Here is an 18,523-nt window from a genome sequence, read left to right on the forward strand (position 1 = left end):
TCTGTCATTGGAGCTTGGATTTTTACCCATTCTGAAAGATTCTGCCTATTAATTGGGGTGTTTGGTCATTTACATTTTTTTGAATGACAACTTTATTAAGCACCTACACATGCACTTTTTGAAAAGCTGTTTGGAAGTGTAGTCTTAAAAAAGCTGAGCACTATTTCTTTACTGTAGAGCTACAATAAATACTACATTTGTAGCGCGCCAGGTAGTTCAGTTGGTTAAGCATCTGACTTGGCTCAGGTCATGATCTCCCACTTTGTGAGTTCAAGCCCCACGTTGGTCTCTCTGCTGACAGCTCAGATCCTGCTCCGGATTCTCTGTCTCCCTCTCTCTCTGCCCCTTCCCCAAGCACATGTGCTCTCTCAAAAATAAACAAACATTTAAAAAAACAAAAAACAAAACTCTACATTTTGTGTAAAACACATAAATTCATTTATTTTAGAAGTTGTATCTTCCAAGTGCTAAAAAAAGGATATGCATCACTCAAGTTAATTAGAAGTCTCCAGTGGCTTGTTCCAGCGAAGAAGTAAAGAAACACGGTTCTGGGGCACCTGGGTGGCTCAGTCGGTTGAGCGTCTGACTTCAGCTCAGGTCATGATCTCACGGTCTGTGAGTTCAAGCCCCGTGTCAGGCTCTGTGCTGACAGCTCGGAGCCTGGAGCCTGCTTTGGATTCTGTGTCTCCCTCTCTCTCTGCCCCTCCCCCACTCATGCTCTGTTTCTCTCTCTCTCTCTCTCTCTGTCTCTCTGTCAAAAATAAATAAACATTAAAAAAAAGGAAAAAAGAAACATGGTTCTGCTCTTTTCAGACCTACCTTTTCATAATCTGTAATCTTCTGTCCCTGAATTCTGTGTTTTCTGTCCCTTCCTTGTCTGCCTGAACATGCCAGAGTACTTACTTCACTTTTTCAGGTTGCAGTACAATTTCGGGTTACTCATGTTTGTTTTATCTTGGATTCTCTCTTAGCAGCGGACTTATTTTTGTATTTTGTATAATTTTTTTTGTCAACAAGCTTGTCTTTAACTGAAGTCAGTTCTAAAGGGTTCTATGTGTGGTTTGTGTTGGCAGGCTTCTCTGTGAGGTGATTTCTGACTTGCCTCTGCCCTGAGTCTACAGGATTGTTGGCTTGAAAACAAATATTTTAGTTAATTTCTCAATGGAACGTGGTGCTATCTGGCCATTTGGATGGTGTGAATTTAGGCTCCTCACTGGTGCTTACTGTTCAGGATCTTAAGGTTAACTAGTCCAGTAACATTTAGTCCTTTTCTTAAAGTCTGTTAATGTATGGTCAGATTTGGAGCCACCGTTTTATCATTTGATTGCTGCTTGTCTCTTCTGGCTTTTGACTGTCCTTCCTATTTTACTGCCTTTTGGATTATTTGAATCTTTTTTAGAATTCCATTTTACCTACTGTCTTCTTAATGACGCATTGTTTCTGTTTTATCCTTGCTCTAGGGATATCAATATGCAAGAATATGCAATATCCTTAAACTTCACGGTCTACTTAGAGTTAATCTTGTACCTCTTCACATACAACATAGATACATTTCCATTTCCCTCCCCCTCCACCTCCTCCTTTAAGGCAGGGTTTCTCAACCTGGGCACAATGACATTTTGCTGTGGGAGCCATCCTGTGCTTACAGGATGTTTAGCAGCATCCCTGTCCTATACCCACTGGAGGCCAGCAACACCCCCTCAGTTGACACAATGTCTGTAGACGTTGCCAAATGTCCAGTGGGGGCAAAACAATCCCTGGTTGAGAACCCCTGCTTTAGGGTACAGATGTCCTCTGGGTTACATCTGCCTTTGTTTTAAACATACGGTCAACGTTGGAATGTTTTAAGTAGTCTTATGTATTTTATTTTAACGAAGAGAGAAAATAATTGTATATTTCTCTTATTTACCATTTCCAGGGCTCTTCATTCTTTTCTAAAGAATTGAATTTCTCTCTGGGATTGTTTCCTTTCAGCTGGAAGAACTTGCTTTAGCATTCCCTGTAGTGCAGGTTTGCTGGCAATGATTGGTTTTCTTGTATCTGAAAAGGTCTTATGGAGCCTTCGTGTTGAGTTGACAGCTACACCTGAGCTGTAATGGACACTTAACTATGGTGGCTTCAGCTGGACTGTTTGAAAAAAGACAAAAATGCAGCTTGTATGGGGGAAACTTGTGTTCAACTGCATTTCCTCAGTGTGCCTGGATGCCATACTGCCTTTGTCGAATGGCTTTTTCATTCTCTTCACACTCGTTCATAATATTCACCTAGTGTCTCTGGAGTGGCTGTTGATTGCCAGGCACTATTCTAGGCTCTGGGGACGTGTTCAGGAGCAGCCCGTTCCCTCCCTTGTGGCGCTTACATGTTAATGGAAAGAGGCACAAGACAGGCAGATAAGTATTTGAACAAGAGTCTGTAAAGGTCAGAAGTATGAGTAAAATACAGCAGAGTGAGTGAAGCGGTGCGGCCACTGTCTCAGGCTGCTCGGGAGAGGCCTCGGAGCTGACTGGGAAGGGGCCAGCTGTGCTGAGGGAAAAGCATCCCACGCAGAGGGAAGGACGAGGATAGCGGCCCAGAGCATAACACAGGAAGACCCTGGAGGTAGGAAGGGACGTGATTATAATTGCTAACAATGCTCTAAGCACTTTACCTCCTCAGTCCCTTTAAACCTCATGATAAAACCTTGTCACCTTCTCCATGACATCAAGTAGTAGTGGTGACAGCAAAGAAACACTGAGGCACCTGGCTCAAGATCAGTGGGGGGCCTGGGTGGCTCAGTCGTTTAAGCGCCCGGCTTTAGCGCAGGTCCTGATCTCACAGCTCGTGAACTCTAGCCCCGCGTAGGGCTCTCTGCTGTCCGCACAGAGCACCCTTCAGATCCTCTGTCCCCCTCTCTCTGCCCCTCCCCTGCTTACACTGTCTCTCAAAAATAGATAAACATTTTTTTATTAAAAAAAAAAAAAATCAGTGTGGGGGTTGGCCAGGAATTGTACCTAGATAGCCTGGACTCCAAAGGCTGCCTGCCGCCTGCCTGCCTGACCACATCTAGAACTGCCTCCAGGAAGCAGATTGTGTTTTTAAGTCAGCTCTGTGGACAGAGTGTGAGCCTATCTCCTTTTTTTTTCCAGGTGTACAAAAGAGCCAAGGCACTGGACCAGTCTGACAACGACATGTCTGCCGTGTACCGAGCCTATATACACTAAGCCCTCGATACCCCATCCCTGCCCCCCAAGTCTTCCCTCTGGCCCCTCCTCCTCACATGGGGTTGGGGTCCTGGGACTTAGCTCTGGACCAGTCCACTTGTCTCCATCTCCTTTTCTACAGACTTTGAGACTTGCCATCAGCACAGCACACAGCGTCACCCCTCCCCTGAAGGTCCTGGGGAGGGGAGGGGTGTCAGCAGGATTGGCCTTTGGGAAAGCTCTTGAGCTGGGCACTGGCCCCGGACTAGGTGGCTGTGTGTTCACACACACACACACACACACACACACACACACACACACCCTACACACCACACACTGGCTCTCACCCCAGGATAGAAGCTGCCCAGAAACTGCTGCCTGGCTTTTTTTTCCTCCTGAGCTTGTCTTATCTCAGACCCTTTCCAGTAGAGGAACTAGAATCAGCAGTGAGAACTGGAAGCCTTCCCACTGCTGCCGTCCCTCAGAGCAAAGAGGCTGTGGTTACGTCCACGTCCCCCCACTGGATCCCCCATGTGAGAGAGAGGCTCTGGGTCAAGATGAGCCAGCACCGACTCCAAACAGAGGGTCCCCATGGGCCCTCCAACCTCAGGTGACCAGCTGATGAGGATTGTCATATTTAAGCTACCAATGTGCAACCAACTCTCCGTAAATGCCTTTGTGAACTGAAAAGAGATTGGCAAAGTTGAGCGAACACAGGGCTCTGGCTCTCCAGGGAGAGCAGCAAATCGCCAGCACGTTAGGTGAGCCTCACAGAAGCCTGCTCTCCTCGCCGCTCTTGAGCACCTGTCCCAGAAGTCACCATCACTGCAGAGCCCTGGGCTGGGATCAGACTTCCTCACTTTGGTGTAGGGGGAGCTCACTCCTCACCAGGCTCTTAGTATTTGGATTTGCATTCCAGCCCTTGGGAAGGGGATCCTGAGGGCCACCAGGGAGGAGCAAAGAGGGAGGAGAGTGGGGTTCCTTCCTGTTTCCGTTATGCTGCAGACTCCACCTGGAGCCACTCTGACTGGGTCCCCTCACAGCAGTCCCATCCTCTCCAACCTGCTCCTGCACATGTTCCCCACCTGCCTACCTTTTCATTCTCCCTTCCTCCTCTTCTTCCCATGGAGACAGTGTTTCTGTCCCTTCTTTGGCCCAAACCCAGCCTGACCAACGATGGCCATTTCTTAGGCTCAGCTCTTGAAACAGGATCGAGTGTCTTCACTTCAGCCAGAAGCATAGCCTTCAATGCTTCCAGGGCCCCAGGGTCTTTTGGGAGGGAAGAGAACTGAACCTGACCCAACCTGAACTAACTGACCTGAAGAGGTAGATCTAAGACATCTTTGAGACCCTAACATTTCTCCTTGGATAGGGGACCAGAGGGACTTGCGATGTGGTGTAAAAACAAGGAGAAGTCACCCAAAGGATGTCCATGTTCTCTCCCTCTATATGGGTTGAATTTTCCAAAGTTATACTTTGCAGGTCAGCATTTCTAGTGAATATATATAATGAGGAGACCACACTGGTGTGGGCCCCTCCCCCTCACAAATTTGGCCCTTTTCCACTGATAGAACCCAGGCTAGGGGATCTCAGAAGACATAGGGGGGAGGGCAGGGAAGATGCCTGCGGGTTTCTGGCATAATTTCACTGGGATTTGGAATTCTTTTCTGTCTGAACACAAAGCCTGTTCTAGTCCTAGCCGGACACTCGGGGTTGGGGGTGGGAGGGTGGGGGTGGGGGAAGATGCTGTAATGAAACTGGTTAGTCAATGTTGTCTTAATATTGTTGACAATTCTGTAAAGTTTCTTTTTATGACTATTTCTGTTTAAGCTATTTCACCTTTGTTTTGAAATCCTTCCCTTTTAGAAGAAAATGTGACACTTGTGAAAAAGCTTGTAAGAAAGCCCCTCTTCCACCATCCCTTTTTTTTCCCCTTTAAACCTACTTTAAATGACAAATCTTCTAGGTAATTAAGGTTGTGAATTTTTATTTTTGCTTTGTTTTTAATGAGCATTTGTCTTTCAGAATAGGATTGTGTGATGTTTAAATGGCAAAAACAAAACATGATTTTGTGCAATTAACAAAAAAAGCTACTGCAAGCAAAATAAAACGTTTCTTGGTAACACAACTGTGACTGATTACCTCGGCAGTGGCCTGTGCCCAGACCCAGAGCGCTGTGTGGTGGAGGGAGGAGGGCCGGGAGCACCAGAGCGGCCCCGCAGCCCTCGCGCCGGGACTGCGCCGTGACTGCCTGGTTATCCGGCTGGTTCCTCCTGGACCAACGGAACTCGCGAGCTCCGCGGGAGGAGGGCGAGGCCGAGCAGGAACAGGCTGCCACGCCGGCCAACCGCCGGGCGCGGCGAGAGCAAACCATCCCTCTGGCCAATCAGTGTGCGCAAGCGGAGCAGGGCGCCCTATCAGGGCCGGGGAGGGGCGGGACAAGTGGCCTAAGGGCTCCAGCGGCAGAGCGGCGGTGGACGCGGCGCCCGAGCGCAGAGCGCTCGCGGTGGGTGCCAGCGGCAGCCTGGGAGAGCCGGAGCAGGCGGGTTCGCGCAGCCGCCAGCCTCGATTCGGAGCGCAGCTCGGCCGGTCGGCGGCGGGAGAGGCGGCCCGGGGGCGGGGCGGACGCGCGTGCGGCCAATCGGCAGCGGGGGTGGGCCCGGGTGCTGCTAGCGCACTGACGGCCGGTGCACCGAGCCTCGAGCTGACGGCGGGTGCCTGACGGTCGCTGGGCGGCGAGCGGCGGCGATGGCGACCGCGATGGCAGCGACGGCGGCGGAGCGAGCGGTGTTGGTGAGGCGCGCGGCCAGGGCAGGGTGGAGCCGGGGGCGGTGGGCCCGGGAGGCTGACAGTCGGCCTGTGCCCGCAGGAGGAGGAGTTCCGCTGGCTGCTGCACGACGAGGTGCACGCCGTCCTCAGGCAGCTGCAAGACATCCTCAAGGTAAGGCGCCTGGCAGGCCGGCCCAGCAGCGGCTCTTTCCCGGGCCGATGCCCCTGCCTTCCGAGCGCCTCCTGTGGGCGCGATGCGCGGTGTGCAGACCAGCCCCTGCCTCGGGGGCTGGGAGTCCAGTCGGGGTACCAACCTATGATTGTCCACTTAATCACAGGCAGCTGTGTGAGCGCAGTGCGTCGGGCGTGGAATGAGCTCCCGGGCGGGGAGTCGGGGTCAAGGAAGGCTTCCATTGAAGCTGTTATCTCAAGGTCTCCAGCATCATACTCAACATCTGGGGGGCTCCCTTTCGCAAAAAGATTGCAGTACCAGCCTCACAGGGCTATTGTGAAATAAGTCAACTCACAGAAATGTCCAGACATTGCCTGGTAGGGCAGAAATTGCGAGTTGTCATGACTACTAACATTTTCTGACTCTGTCCCCACACCCAAGCGTCTTTTTTTTCCCTTTTTTTTTTTTTTTAATTTACATCCAAGTTAGCATATAGTGCAACAATAATTTCAGGAGTAGATTCCTTAATGCCCCTTACCCATTTAGCCCATCCCCCCTCCCACAACCCCTCCAGCAACCCTCTGTTTATTCTACATATTTATGAGTCTCTTATGCTTTGTCCCCCTCCCTGTTTTTATATCAGTTTTGTTTCTCTTCCCTTATGTTCATCTGTTTTGTCTCTTAAAGTCCTCATATGAGTGAAGTCATATGATATTTGTCTTTCTCTGAGTAATTTCACTTAGCATAATATTCTCCAAACCAAGCATCTTAACCAAGCCAGGAGGCCATCTCTCTGTTCTATATCCTGGAGTGGGGCTTGAGGCAAGTTTCTGGGGAATGTGGAAGGAACAGCTATCCATCCACTCTGGTAGGACCTGAAACCCAGGTGAGGGCGGAAAGGCCTGAGAAATGGGAAGGTGCCCTGGAAGCTTGGATAAGGTGCTCCGGTGAGACCAACCCACTTGACCCTCCCCTGGCCAACCTAGGAAATGGGGCTTCTGGAAAGACCGTTGAACTGGATTGGATGAACTTTACCCTAATCCCCTCTGCCCTTCCAGGAGGCCTCTCTCCGCTTCACTCTGCCCTGCTCTGGCACCGGCACGGAGGGTCCTGCCAAGCAGGAGAACTTCATCCTTGGCAGCTGTAGGTGAGCAGGGGCTGAGCAGAAATGAGGGCGATGAAGCTGCTTGTGAGGGGGACACCTGGGATCCCTCCAGGAGAGGCTGCATAGCCAAGGCCCAGCGGGCCATCCTGGGACAGCCAGGGGCAAGCTGCCGGGAGGGCCAGGTGGTGGGAGAGGGCAGCCACAGGCACTGCTCTGACCCCCACGTGTTGCAGCACAGACCAGGTGAAAGGCGTGCTGACTCTGCAAGGGGACGCGCTGAGCCAGGCGGTGAGTCCCCCAGCCCCTCTCCCCTTTCTCTGTTGCTGGAGGATCCAGCGGGAAAGAGTATGGGAGCCTCCTGCTGGCTCTGCCACCAGTTGGCTGTGTGACCCTGGGCAGGATCCTTGACCTCTCTGGGCCTCAGTTTTCTCCCTTGTAAAGTACTCCCCCCACCCCCCAGCAGCCTCCTCATGGAATTGGCATGTGGCTTCTGTGTGAGGTGCCGAAGGGAGATGTTTGCACACGGCCCAGCCCTGAGTCTGGGCCCAGTGAAGCGTGGGCAGCAGCGGGATTAAGCTGGCCCCAATTCAAAGTGAAATCGGCCAGCATCTGAGCTCCGTTGGTGCCAGGCACCAAGATGTGGGGGAAGGTGCCTCTCCTCCAGTAGTGGGTGGGTGCTCAGTCCATTGGCCTATACCCGTGTTCCCTTTTGCCCACAGTCACAGCTACTCCTGGCTGAGGCCACCTTCCCCTTTCTGTTTTCCCTTTCATTTCTTTGTGGTTCCTCTTGGGCCCAAGTTCCTGTTTCCTGACCTCCCTGTTCACACTCCAAATGGCCACTGTGCTGGGAGACCTTCTGCCCTGTGGAATGACGGGGGCCCGAACCACCCCACACACCCCATTTCTGGCCCCCTGCTCAAGGGCTCAGGGTGGCCAAAAGCAGGAGGGTGTCATCCTTCTGCTTATCCACTCTTGCCCGTCAGGATGTGAACCTGAAGATACCCCGGAACAACCAGCTGCTGCACTTCGCCTTCCGAGAAGACAAGCAGTGGAAGCTGCAGCAGGTAGTTGGGCCCTTCCCCTACTGGGGCTCAGGCCACAAGGGCAGGCCGGGGCAGGCCTGAGAGGCACTGAGGGCTCCAGGCTGGCCATGGGGATTTGAAGCCGGAGCAAGCCTGGAAGGGTGTTTCCTAGTAGCAGAGCTGGGGCAGGCAGTGCCTGGGGCTCCAGAGCCTAGCCTTGAAGGAGGTGGAAAACCTGTCTGTAGGCCCCTGGGCCCCAGCAGGAACCACTGGGGTCCTCTGGAGCCAGGAACTCCCCTTCCCAGAGCCTCCAGGGGGCTTCTGATGGCTCCTGGAGACAGAGTCCATGTTCCCTACAAGCTCCTGTGTGATTGGATTGATCCAAGCCCCTTCCCCTCTCACTGGACACCAGCTGGTCTCCACCTCAGGGCCTTTGCCCATGCTCGGCTCTCTGCTTTTCTTGTCACTTGGGTGATCCTCAAGAATCACTTCCCTGGGGCCTCCCTTGACCTCCATCCATCAAAAGAGGCTCCCCCTCCCCCATCCTGCAGAGTCACCCTCTTTCCTTGTGCAAGTCAGTCTTTTTATCTTAGGCCTTTACTCTGCGATCACCTGCCCTCCTTTAAAAGGTGAGCTATGTGACAGCAGGCCTGCCACAGTCTTGCCATGTGCCCAACACCCAGCCAGGACCTGGCATTCAGAGGACACGGAGTTGGCAGCTGGTGGGGAGAGGGCAGGCAGGCGGTTCCCACCCCACCCCTCCAAGGAGAATGGCCCCTCATCGTGATGACTGGGGCCGGAACTGCCCACCGAGAGATGAAGTTGGCATCTCTTCCTCTTGAGGCCCAGCCCGCTGACCTCTCGATGGGCACTGTTTTCAGATCCAGGATGCCAGGAACCATGTAAGCCAAGCCATTTACCTCCTTGCCAACCGGGATGAAAGCTACCAGTTCAGGACGGGAGCAGAGGTCCTCAAGGTGAGCTGCCAGAAGGGACAGGAGAACTAGGTTCCCTCCCCCTGGCCCTGACCAGGCCCCTGGAGAATTCTGCCCCCACATCCTCAGGCGCAGCTGATGGCCCACCCATCACCTCTCAACGCACCCGTGTCCATCCAACTACAGTCAAATGATTCATATCCCAGGTTCCAGACTCAGATTGAGATTCTGATTCCAGGGCCTCCGTTGTAAGCTGTGCAACCTCAGGTTACTTTCTTAGTCATTCGATGCCTCAATAGCCTCACCTATAGAGGGGGGACTCACTGCAGTGACGACCAGTTGTGATGATGCAGGTAAAGTAGCCTCTAGCAAATGCTCAGGAAGTGCTCAGCTACTACTAGTAGATGCTAGTAGTCACATGACTAGCACTAGAGGAACTCTTATAATTAGCAAAGGGAATCCACATGGTTTGCAGGGACCAGCTGCGCTCATATGCCCCAAACTCATGCTTAAACTCTGTCCCTGATTTGCTATGTGTCTTCAGGTGATTCAGTTTCCTTCTTTGGACCTGTGTCCTCATATGAAAACTTACAACTAATGGCCTAAGGTCCCTCCCAGAACTGTGACCACCCTGGGGACAGGGGGTGTAGTCCCCATGCCTCCACCCAGATTTGCCTTTCCTGGAAGCAAGGTCACCCCCATGCCCATGGCAATAGCTGGAAGCAGTGGAAGTTGGGGCTCTGAGGAGTCCAAGCAAGAGTTTTAGTCATGGCAAAGGAAAAGGATGAGTTACAGATGGTTCCACTGTTCACTAGCCATGTGACCTTAGCACTTGGGACCTTCTCTTTCCTCAACTGTGAAAATGGGGCTGGTACCCCAGGCTAAGACCTGAACCTAGCCGTGCCATCACTGTCCCTGGCTCCTTGCACCCAAGCTGGATTCAGGCCCCTTCTTCTAAGCTCCTTCATTGCCTGTACCCCCATCCACAAAGCCCTCATGCCCCTGAGACTGACGCTCAGGATCTCCCATGTTCCATTCCCCACTGGACCAGCACCCAAGATCCCATGCAGTAGAACCTGCTGGATAGGTGGTCACCACTGCAGACGTCCTACCCCCACCCTCAGCTGGAACCCCAGTACCTGCACCTTTAACAAGCCCCACACAGCAGGGGTTCAGGCCTTGAGACCGTGAGCACCCAGGGCAGGAGCTGGGAGCTTCCATGACTTTGTCACGCTCTGATGTGGGAGGGCAGGGGCTGCCCTCGAAGCAGCTCTGACCAGCCCCCTGCCCACAGCTGATGGACGCTGTGATGCTGCAGCTGACCAGAGCCCGCAACCGGCTCACCACCCCGGCTACCCTTACTCTGCCTGAGATCGCTGCCAGTGGCCTCACGGTCAGTACCTTAGTCCAGCCCCTGCTCCAGGAGAGGGAATCCCCACTGAGGAGCCCAGCTTGCCCCTGGGAGGGACACGGGTGTGAAGGGGCCCTGGAAACCCCGAACTGCTGTCTGAGTCCTCTGTCTATGCAGTTTTCTGGGACAAGGTCCTTGGCTTCCACCCTGCGTCCCCCAAATGCTCCTAGTCTGCATCAGTGCTTCTCAAGCCTGGTGCAGAAAGCCACCCAGGACACCTCGGAAAAGTCTAGAAGCCCCAGTGCCTGGGTTGGGGAATGGGGTTGCCCAGGTGGTTCTGGGAGGCCTGCGCCTGCGCGACCCTCGTCCGACCTGCTTGCCCGGTGCTCGTCCCCAGCGGATGTTCGCCCCTGCCCTGCCCTCTGACCTACTAGTCAATGTGTACATCAACCTCAACAAGCTCTGCCTCACCGTGTACCAGCTGCACGCCCTGCAGCCCAACTCCACCAAGGTGAGGGAACCCCACCCGCCCCCACGTGCCTGGCAGCCTCCAGGGCCTGACCAGCCTCCAGGGCCTGACCGGGTCTGGTCCCCTTCTTTCCTAGAACTTCCGCCCAGCTGGAGGCGCCGTGCTCCACAGCCCTGGGGCCATGTTGTAAGTATGCTGCCGGGGAGCACCCTGCCCTCCCCAACCCTTTGCACCTTGGGGCCTGGGGGGCCAGGCTGGTCAGCACCCCCCGCCCAGGGGAGACCCTCCCCTCTCCCCACAGCGAGTGGGGCTCCCAGCGTCTGGAGGTGAGCCATGTGCACAAGGTGGAGTGTGTGATCCCGTGGCTCAACGATGCCCTAGTCTTCTTCACGGTCTCCCTGCAGCTCTGCCAGCAGCTCAAGGATAAGGTGGGCCACGGGGGACTGTGGGGTCGGGGTGGGCCTCCCTCTCAGACACATTGGGCCAGCCAGGTGGCAGGCTGCTAAGCCTTTTCATTTTGGGGGGATCCTAAGGGCTCTGGTCATACCTCCAAAGCACCCCCAAATCTCCATCGTACCCTCCACACACACCCAGCAGATGGGCCACAACGTTGCTGAGCAACAGTACCCTCTCCCTAACAAATTGCCCTTGGATGACCTTGAAATCTCACCCGGGTCACAGGGTACAGCAAGGGAGGCTCCCTAGCACCAGCACTCACCATGTCCCCCCACCTCTCTCCCTCTCCAGATCTCCGTGTTCTCCAGCTACTGGAGCTACAGGCCTTTCTGAACAGAACCCCCAAGAGTCTGTCCACCTGGGAAATGGCCCTTGTCCCTCTCATCTATCCCCTCTTGGAGTGTTGGCCAGAGCCGGGCAGCATGGGCTATTTATTTTCGTCTTTACCCCATCCTGCCCATCATATTTGCACAGATGGAAATGAACACTGGAATCACTGAAAAGAAGGGACGAAGGCTTGCTTTTCATTTTGCGGAGGGGGGTGGTCAGGGAGGCGGAGCAGAGATGTGGCCCACATTCCAAACCCTCCCTCCCTGCAGGCAGAAACCTTTGGACTCTGGGTGGGGCCAACCCCAGGGCTCTCCTTCCGCCTCCTTTTTCTGCTTTCTGAGCTGCCCTTGGATGGTGAAGGGTAGCCACGCACACCCCCTCCATGGAGGGTGAGGAGTGGGTGGCGACCCTAAACTGTGAGTTAGGAGAGCAGACAGAAGCCACCCACCGTGAGCTGTGGTGTCCTAGAATGCGTTTGCTCAGCATCCCTGACAAGGCCTCTAGGAAATAAAGATCACCCGACTTTACCTGGAGCGTCTGTCTGTCTGAGTGAGGACCAGGCTGGGGATCCCTGATACTCAGGACCTGAGTGGGGTACCCAGTGACTGAGCCCTTGGCCTCCCCACACCACCTTTGAGGGGGTCCTCCGGGCTGCCAAGGGGCTGAGTGGGATGGGAACAAGGGTTCTGCCTGGGGGTCCCGGCCCCTGAGTTGGGCCCCAGCTTCCCCTCCCATGGGCAGTCGCTGGTGACTCAGGGTCTGGTGGCCGTCGTGTAGGCTGAAAGCTGTGAGGGAGCAGGTGGGCATCTGGATAAAGCAGTGAGTTCCCAACTGCCCACCCCTTGACGGGAGGCTCAGAACACACTCCAGACTCAGGTTCTGGACAAACAAGGCATTGTTCCTGTTGCCCAGCAGGACACATGGGCAGAGGGGCTGGGGGGCTCGGTGTGTTAAGGTTCCAGGGCCAAGTTATCCACACCCCTGCGGTGTTCCTACAAGAGAGGCACAGGAATCAGCTGGGCTTCACTCATGTGTCCCCTGCCTGCCCCCTGTCCACAGGAGGCCCAGCACCCTCGTCTCCCCAGTGCACTTCCAGGCTGCCCCTCGCACCTGCCCAGCCCAGGAGGCCAGTGGGGCTCACCTGATCGGGGCTCACCTTCTGGGATCTGGAGGTGCGGCGGCTGCAGCAGCTATAGCAGCAGCAGTGGATGCAAACAAGCAGCAGCAGCAGCAACACAGTGCCTGGAGTGGGGGCGGGGGGGGGCAGTGACAGGTGTCCAGAGAGGGTCCTGGCCACGTCTGGGTCAGGAGGTGCGGGGGGGAGGGCGGGGCAAAGGCCAAGGCCACACTCACCAAGGAAGATGAGAAAGATGATGAAGGCAGCAGTGTCCCACCTGGACTGGAACAGCTGACCGCTCCTCAGTTTCCCCAGCACTTCCTGGGCCGTGGTCTCCAGCTCCTTCTCCAGGTCTTCTGCCAAGGCCATCTCAGCTCCAGCCTTCTGGGTACCACCAGCCCCCAAGGGGCTGCCTCAGAACTCAGCCAGACCTCTCACAGCCCAGCCCCTGCCCTGCCCCTGCCCCTGCCCCTGCCCCCTCCCACACCAACACCCCCAAACCCCTGCCTGGTCCCCTCCCACCACCCCCCGCCCCGCGCCCCCAGCAACTCCGCGCCCAGACTCCTACCAGCCTCCAGGCTCCCCCAGTCAGCCAGTTGCCAGGTCCTGAGAACACAGGCTACTTCCTGCTTCCGGATCCGCAACCCAAGATAGCTGCTACCTGAGGCCTTGGCACCTTGGCAACCAGCCCCACCCTTCCTAGGGGCGGCTAGCCTCCAGGGGGGTGGAGCCTGTGCCCTAACAGGTGTGCTTACAGCTTCCCAACAGGAGCAGGTGCTGCGGGACCCAGGAAGGTCCCCACGGGCCTGTAAGCCTCTTCACTCGGGGATTTTTCACTGTTTTCTCAACAGGCCAGACAGGCAGCCTGGAACACAGTATGGCCTGGGCCTCTGTTGACTTGAGTGAAGAGAGACAGACAGGAGGGAGGGACAGGGAGGGAAAAGTGGTTTCCATTTCCCCTCCACTGGGCAGATGGCATGTGCCTGGCACCATACTAGGAGTCTTTGTGGTCCTTGTCTCCTCTGTTCTAATCCTCAGCGTGGTCGTTACAAAAAGATGATTATCCTCTCTCAAATGACCTCTTCCCCTGGAACTTGGGGCCTGGGGCCCCGACCCTGTCCAGAAAGGCAGCTCTCACTCTCCCTTCTTTCAGTGCAGACGTGTCCAGGCCCACCAAGGGCCAGACGCTGCTCAGCACTTGAGGTTGGCCGTAAACCAAGTGGACACAATATCTTAATTCTTGTGGTGCTTGTGGTCTAGCAGGGGAGAACGTGTCAGCTGATGTCAGGCTCCGCACCTAACACCATCCATTCATTTCCTGATTTGTCCTCAGGGCAAGCCTCAACTGGCATCACTGTCCTTTCCACTCACAGATATGAAAGGTGTGGCCTTGAGAAGCTCAGCGACCAGCTCAAGTCGCACACCTAAGGTGCTCCTTCTCTGTCACTGCTGTGACATACGACCACGCACTTCATGGCTTCAAACCATACAAATTTATTGTCGTAGGGTTCTGGAGATCAGAATCTATAACAGGTCGGCAGGGCTGTGTTTCTTCTGAAGGCTCGAGGGGACAGTCCGTTCCTTGCCTTTTCTGGCTTTCTGGTGGCCACGCCCACTGGTCATGCCAGTCTCTGCCTCCATGATCATATATCCTCTGGCCCTGACCCGCCTGACCTCTCTGCTACAAAGACCCCTGTGATTACATTGGCCCACAGGATAATCCCACCCTCTGAATCCTTAGTCACATTCTGCAAAGTCCCTTTTGCTGAGTAAGTTACCATACTCTCTCAAGGGTCCGGGGATTAGGATGGAAACATCTCTGGGGGCCATGATTCTGTCAGCCATCCCCACAGTGAGCAGAGAAGCCAGAACTGGGGCCCAGGCATTTAGACCCCAGAGCCCTTCCCCACCACATTCTGGGGCTCCTGTCCTGGGTCCCCTTCTTCCACCCTACCACCCCTCCGTCCTATTCCAGATCTCAGACGGCTGTTGCAGGAGCAGGGGAGTTTTGAAACAACTAGAGTGTTACTGCAGAAGGAAAGGAGGAGGGTGCAGTTTGAGGTAGTTCCTCAAACACTCACGCATGGTGGGGGGGGTGGGGGCGGTGCCTGGATGGCTCAGTCGGTTGAGGATCTGACTCTTGATTTCAGCTCAGGTCACGATCTCACGGTTCTTGAGTTCGAGCCCCGCATCAGGCTCTGTGCTGACGGCGTGGGGCCTCCTTGGGATTTTCTGTCTCCCTCTCTCTCTGCCCCTCCCCCTATTGTGAGTTTGCTCTCTCTCTGTCTCTCTAAAAACTAAATAAATACTAAAAAAAAAAAGTTAAGGGGCATTAAGGAATCTACTTTCGAAATCTTTATTGCACTATATGCTAACTAGCTTGGATGTAAGTTAAAAAAGTAAAATTAAAAAAAATTTTTTTAATTTTTTTAAACATTTATTTGTTATTGAGAGACAGGCAGAGCATGAGCATGGGAGGGGAAGAGAGAGGGTGAGACACAGAATCCGAAGCAGGCTCCAGGCTCTGAGCTGTCAGCACAGAGCCGGACGCGGGGCTCAAACTCACGAACTGTGAGATCATGACCTGAGCTGAAGTCGGTCACCCAACCAACTGAGCCACCCAGGCACCCCAAAATTTAAAAATAAATAAATAAATAAATAAATAAAAATAAAAAAATTAAAAGTTACACATGGTGATTGCATATGGCCTAGCAATTCAGCTCCTAGGTATAGATAGACCCATGAAAATTGAAAACAAGTTCTCAAAGACTTGTACACAAGTGTTCACAGCAGCACCGATCACAAGAGCCAAAAGGTGGAAACCGCCCCAGCGCCTGTCAGCCGATGATGAATAGATGACCACCACCAGGTAATTTGTCCATACAGTGGGATGTCATCCAGCCTCACAAAAGGAAGCAGTGACACCCGCTACAACACGGATGAACCTCCAAAACGTGACGCTCAATGAAGGAGACCACACACAAAAGACCACATGGTGTGTAGGTCTGTTTCTGTGAAATGTCCAGAACAGGCAAATCCATAGAGACAGGAAGTAGTTAGTGGTGGCCAGGGGCTGGGAGAGGGGGGAAGAAGGGGAGTGACTGCTTAGTAGTGATGGGATTTCCTTTGGGGTGATGAACATGTCTTGGAACAGGATGAGGTGGTGTTTAGCCACATTGTAGGTGTACTAAATAGTGATCTGCCACTTACCTGTTCTCTTTAGAGTGGATAATGGTTAATTTTATGCAAATTAATTGTATGCAAATTTTGCCTAAATTATGTATCTATACACACACACACACATATATATATATATATATATATATATATTTTTTTTTTTTTAAATAGGCTCTATGCCCAAAGTGGGGCTTGACTCACAACCCCAAGACCAAGAGTCACATGTTCTACTGACTGAGCCAGCCAGGTGCCCCTTTACCGCAATTTTATTACTTTGTTAAGAATTTTTTTAAGTTTATTTATTTATTTTGAGAGACAGAACGCAAGAAGGGGTGGGGCAGAGAGAGAGAGAGAGACAATACCAATCAAGCTCTGCAGTCAGCAAGGAGCCCAACATGGGGCTCAAACTGACAAAACTGTGAGGTCATGACATGAACTGAAATCAAGAGTTGGACGCTTAACTAACTGAGCCACCCAGGAGCTCCTTTCTACCTCATTTAAAAAAAAAAAGAGGATGGGGGTCCACAACTGTGGCCCCTGTCCCCCCACCACTTGGCCTGGCTGGGTGGGCAAGAGGCCCTCTGTCGCCTCTGCTCCCCACTGACCCTCAACCTTCCTGTCCAGACCCCTGGGTGCCTTGTTACTTGTTTTTCATTATGAAAGTAAGACCTTCTAGGGGTGCCTGGGTGTCTCAATCAGCTAAGCATCCAACTCTTGGTTTCAGTTCAGGTCATGATCTCACAGTTTATGAGTTTGAGCCCTGCATCAGGCTCTGCACTGACAGTGCAGAGCCTGCTTGAGATTCTGTCTCTCTCCCTCTCTGTCTCTACCCCTCTCCTGCTCATGCTCTCTAAATAAATAAGTAAACTTAAAATAATAATAATAATAATAATAATAATAATAATAATAAAGTAAGACTTTCTGATGGGGGGGTGGTTGCTCTTTATTAGGGAAAGTCTGGGAAATTCCAACTTGTTAAAAGACAAAACCCAGAGCACCTGGATGGCTCAGTTGGTTAAGCATCCAACACTTATTAAAATCTGAGAAATTACCACGTTACTAAAAGACAGAAACCACCTGTAGAGTTCTAAGACGGGAGCAGAGCAGTGATGGGGAGGCCATGTCAAGGCATATTTCAGGTGGGTCAGACCCCCCTCAGACTCAGATCCTGCTCCCAGCCCTTAACACCTACCCGTGTGTGGCCTTGGGGCACAATCCTTGACCTTCTCTGCCTCAGTTTCTTCTTCTGTAAAATGGATGTATAAATATCATTCCCCTTATTCTTGGGTTAGATTGAATGGAATGATCCATAAAACACTTCCTTAGCGCAAGGAGGTCTTCTAGAAACATGCACTGAATGGCTATATATTACTCACCCAACTTATGGGTGTGATTCCCTTCAGTCTTCTGTTCTTTGTATACATTTGGACTCATCTGCTGTCCTCACACTGCTCAGACCACTTCACCCTGGGCTTTTCCCAATCAACACAGCCAAGAGCGCCATGCAAGTGACCACTGCTTTCTGCAAGCACGGTCATGACGCTTGCGATCCTAGTGGCTACCCACTGAGGCTTGCTTTTCTTTTTTTTTTTTTCCTCTCCCAGTTGCTCAGAATCCTACTGTCACTCACATGGGATGGTTTTCCTAGGAAGCAGAATCTCCCGCTCAAGTTCAGTCCACAGGCCACCAGTACTGTTTGGTCATCCATGTACAACATGCCCATTCGCTTTGATGAGGAGGCCAGCCTCCCATCAGCCTTGAGAGCTGTGGACTTGTAGCTTGAGAGATTTCTCTATTGGGAAAGGAACCATGTTCCAGGGCAGGCTTTGCCCAGCCCCACCCAAAGCCTCAAGCCTCAAAGATGAAGTTTAAGCTCTGTCATGAGATAGGTAGAAGGTAGGGAAGCACAAGGGCACAGGCAGAGAGGGACAGAAGGCTAGTTGGGGCTCAGGACAGTTGAGGTGAATGGACTGGGGCAGACTTGGTGAGTTTCAGCAAGCAAAGCAGGGTTGGCAAACCACTTCCTGCTTTTGTAAAGAGTTTTACCTACACACAGCCACCCCCTTCACCTGTGTGTGGCTGCTCTCACACTACAACAGCAGGCCTGAAGAGTAGGTGTAATAGAGATATTATGACCCACAAAGCTCAAAATAACTCTTTATCTGGCTTTCAGAGAAAATGCTCAGCATCATGAGACAGAGGACTCCTCATGTGCCAGGAAACAGGTGAGAAAGTAGTGAGTGAGATGGATTTGTATAAGAAACGTCGTGTCAGGGACACATCGGGGAGGCGTGAGGACTGTGGCACACTGGAGAACTCATGGCCCAGCCAAAGAGGGCAGCTCATCAGCCATCAGAATTGCCAGGGCTTACAATCTCTAAGACACACTGGAAATCTAGATGTTCCCGTGAACAAGAAAAGCATTAGAGGGTAAGCACGTG

The 18,523-nt window shown here is 52.9% G+C and overlaps 3 protein-coding genes across 6 annotated transcripts in view; 2 read left to right on the forward strand and 1 right to left on the reverse strand.

The window, feature by feature from the left end:
• The window catches only part of GLYR1 (glyoxylate reductase 1 homolog), a 34,157-nt gene extending 28,850 nt beyond the window's left edge, over positions 1 to 5,307 (forward strand). For both annotated transcript variants that reach the window (XM_078440117.2, XM_078440116.2), the window contains exon 16: positions 3,126 to 5,307. In XM_078440117.2, the coding sequence (XP_078296243.1) occupies positions 3,126 to 3,200 (75 nt within the window). In that variant the 3' untranslated portion in view covers positions 3,201 to 5,307. The remainder of the gene's footprint in view (positions 1 to 3,125) is intronic.
• Positions 5,308 to 5,699: 392 nt separating this feature from the next.
• On the forward strand, positions 5,700 to 12,315 carry ROGDI (rogdi atypical leucine zipper). Its single transcript, XM_060648378.1, has 11 exons — positions 5,700 to 5,972; positions 6,049 to 6,120; positions 7,179 to 7,267; positions 7,459 to 7,513; positions 8,209 to 8,289; positions 9,129 to 9,224; positions 10,477 to 10,575; positions 10,931 to 11,044; positions 11,139 to 11,188; positions 11,304 to 11,430; positions 11,750 to 12,315. The coding sequence occupies exons 1-11, from the start codon at positions 5,928 to 5,930 to the stop codon at positions 11,789 to 11,791; spliced, it is 870 nt and encodes a 289-aa protein (XP_060504361.1). The 5' UTR covers positions 5,700 to 5,927; the 3' UTR covers positions 11,792 to 12,315.
• A 16-nt stretch (positions 12,316 to 12,331) lies between these two features.
• On the reverse strand, positions 12,332 to 13,598 carry SMIM22 (small integral membrane protein 22). 3 transcript variants are annotated; one of them, XM_060648380.3, is made up of 4 exons: positions 13,474 to 13,598; positions 13,142 to 13,289; positions 12,930 to 13,030; positions 12,332 to 12,780 (listed from the first exon to the last, which is right to left on the reverse strand). In XM_060648380.3, exons 2-4 carry the CDS (start codon positions 13,272 to 13,274, stop codon positions 12,739 to 12,741), a joined length of 276 nt encoding a protein of 91 aa, XP_060504363.1. In that variant the 5' UTR covers positions 13,275 to 13,289; positions 13,474 to 13,598; the 3' UTR covers positions 12,332 to 12,738. The 3 variants fall into 3 exon arrangements, with proteins under 3 accessions (XP_060504363.1, XP_060504365.1, XP_060504364.1); XM_060648382.3 differs by having other exon boundaries at positions 12,945 to 13,030; positions 13,474 to 13,597; XM_060648381.3 differs by having other exon boundaries at positions 13,142 to 13,286; positions 13,474 to 13,567.
• Between the last annotated feature and the right edge of the window lie 4,925 nt (positions 13,599 to 18,523).

This window comes from Panthera onca, chromosome E3 (assembly GCF_046562875.1).
Source record: "Panthera onca isolate mPanOnc1 chromosome E3, mPanOnc1 haplotype 2, whole genome shotgun sequence".
Classification (NCBI taxonomy): Eukaryota; Metazoa; Chordata; class Mammalia; order Carnivora; family Felidae; genus Panthera; species Panthera onca.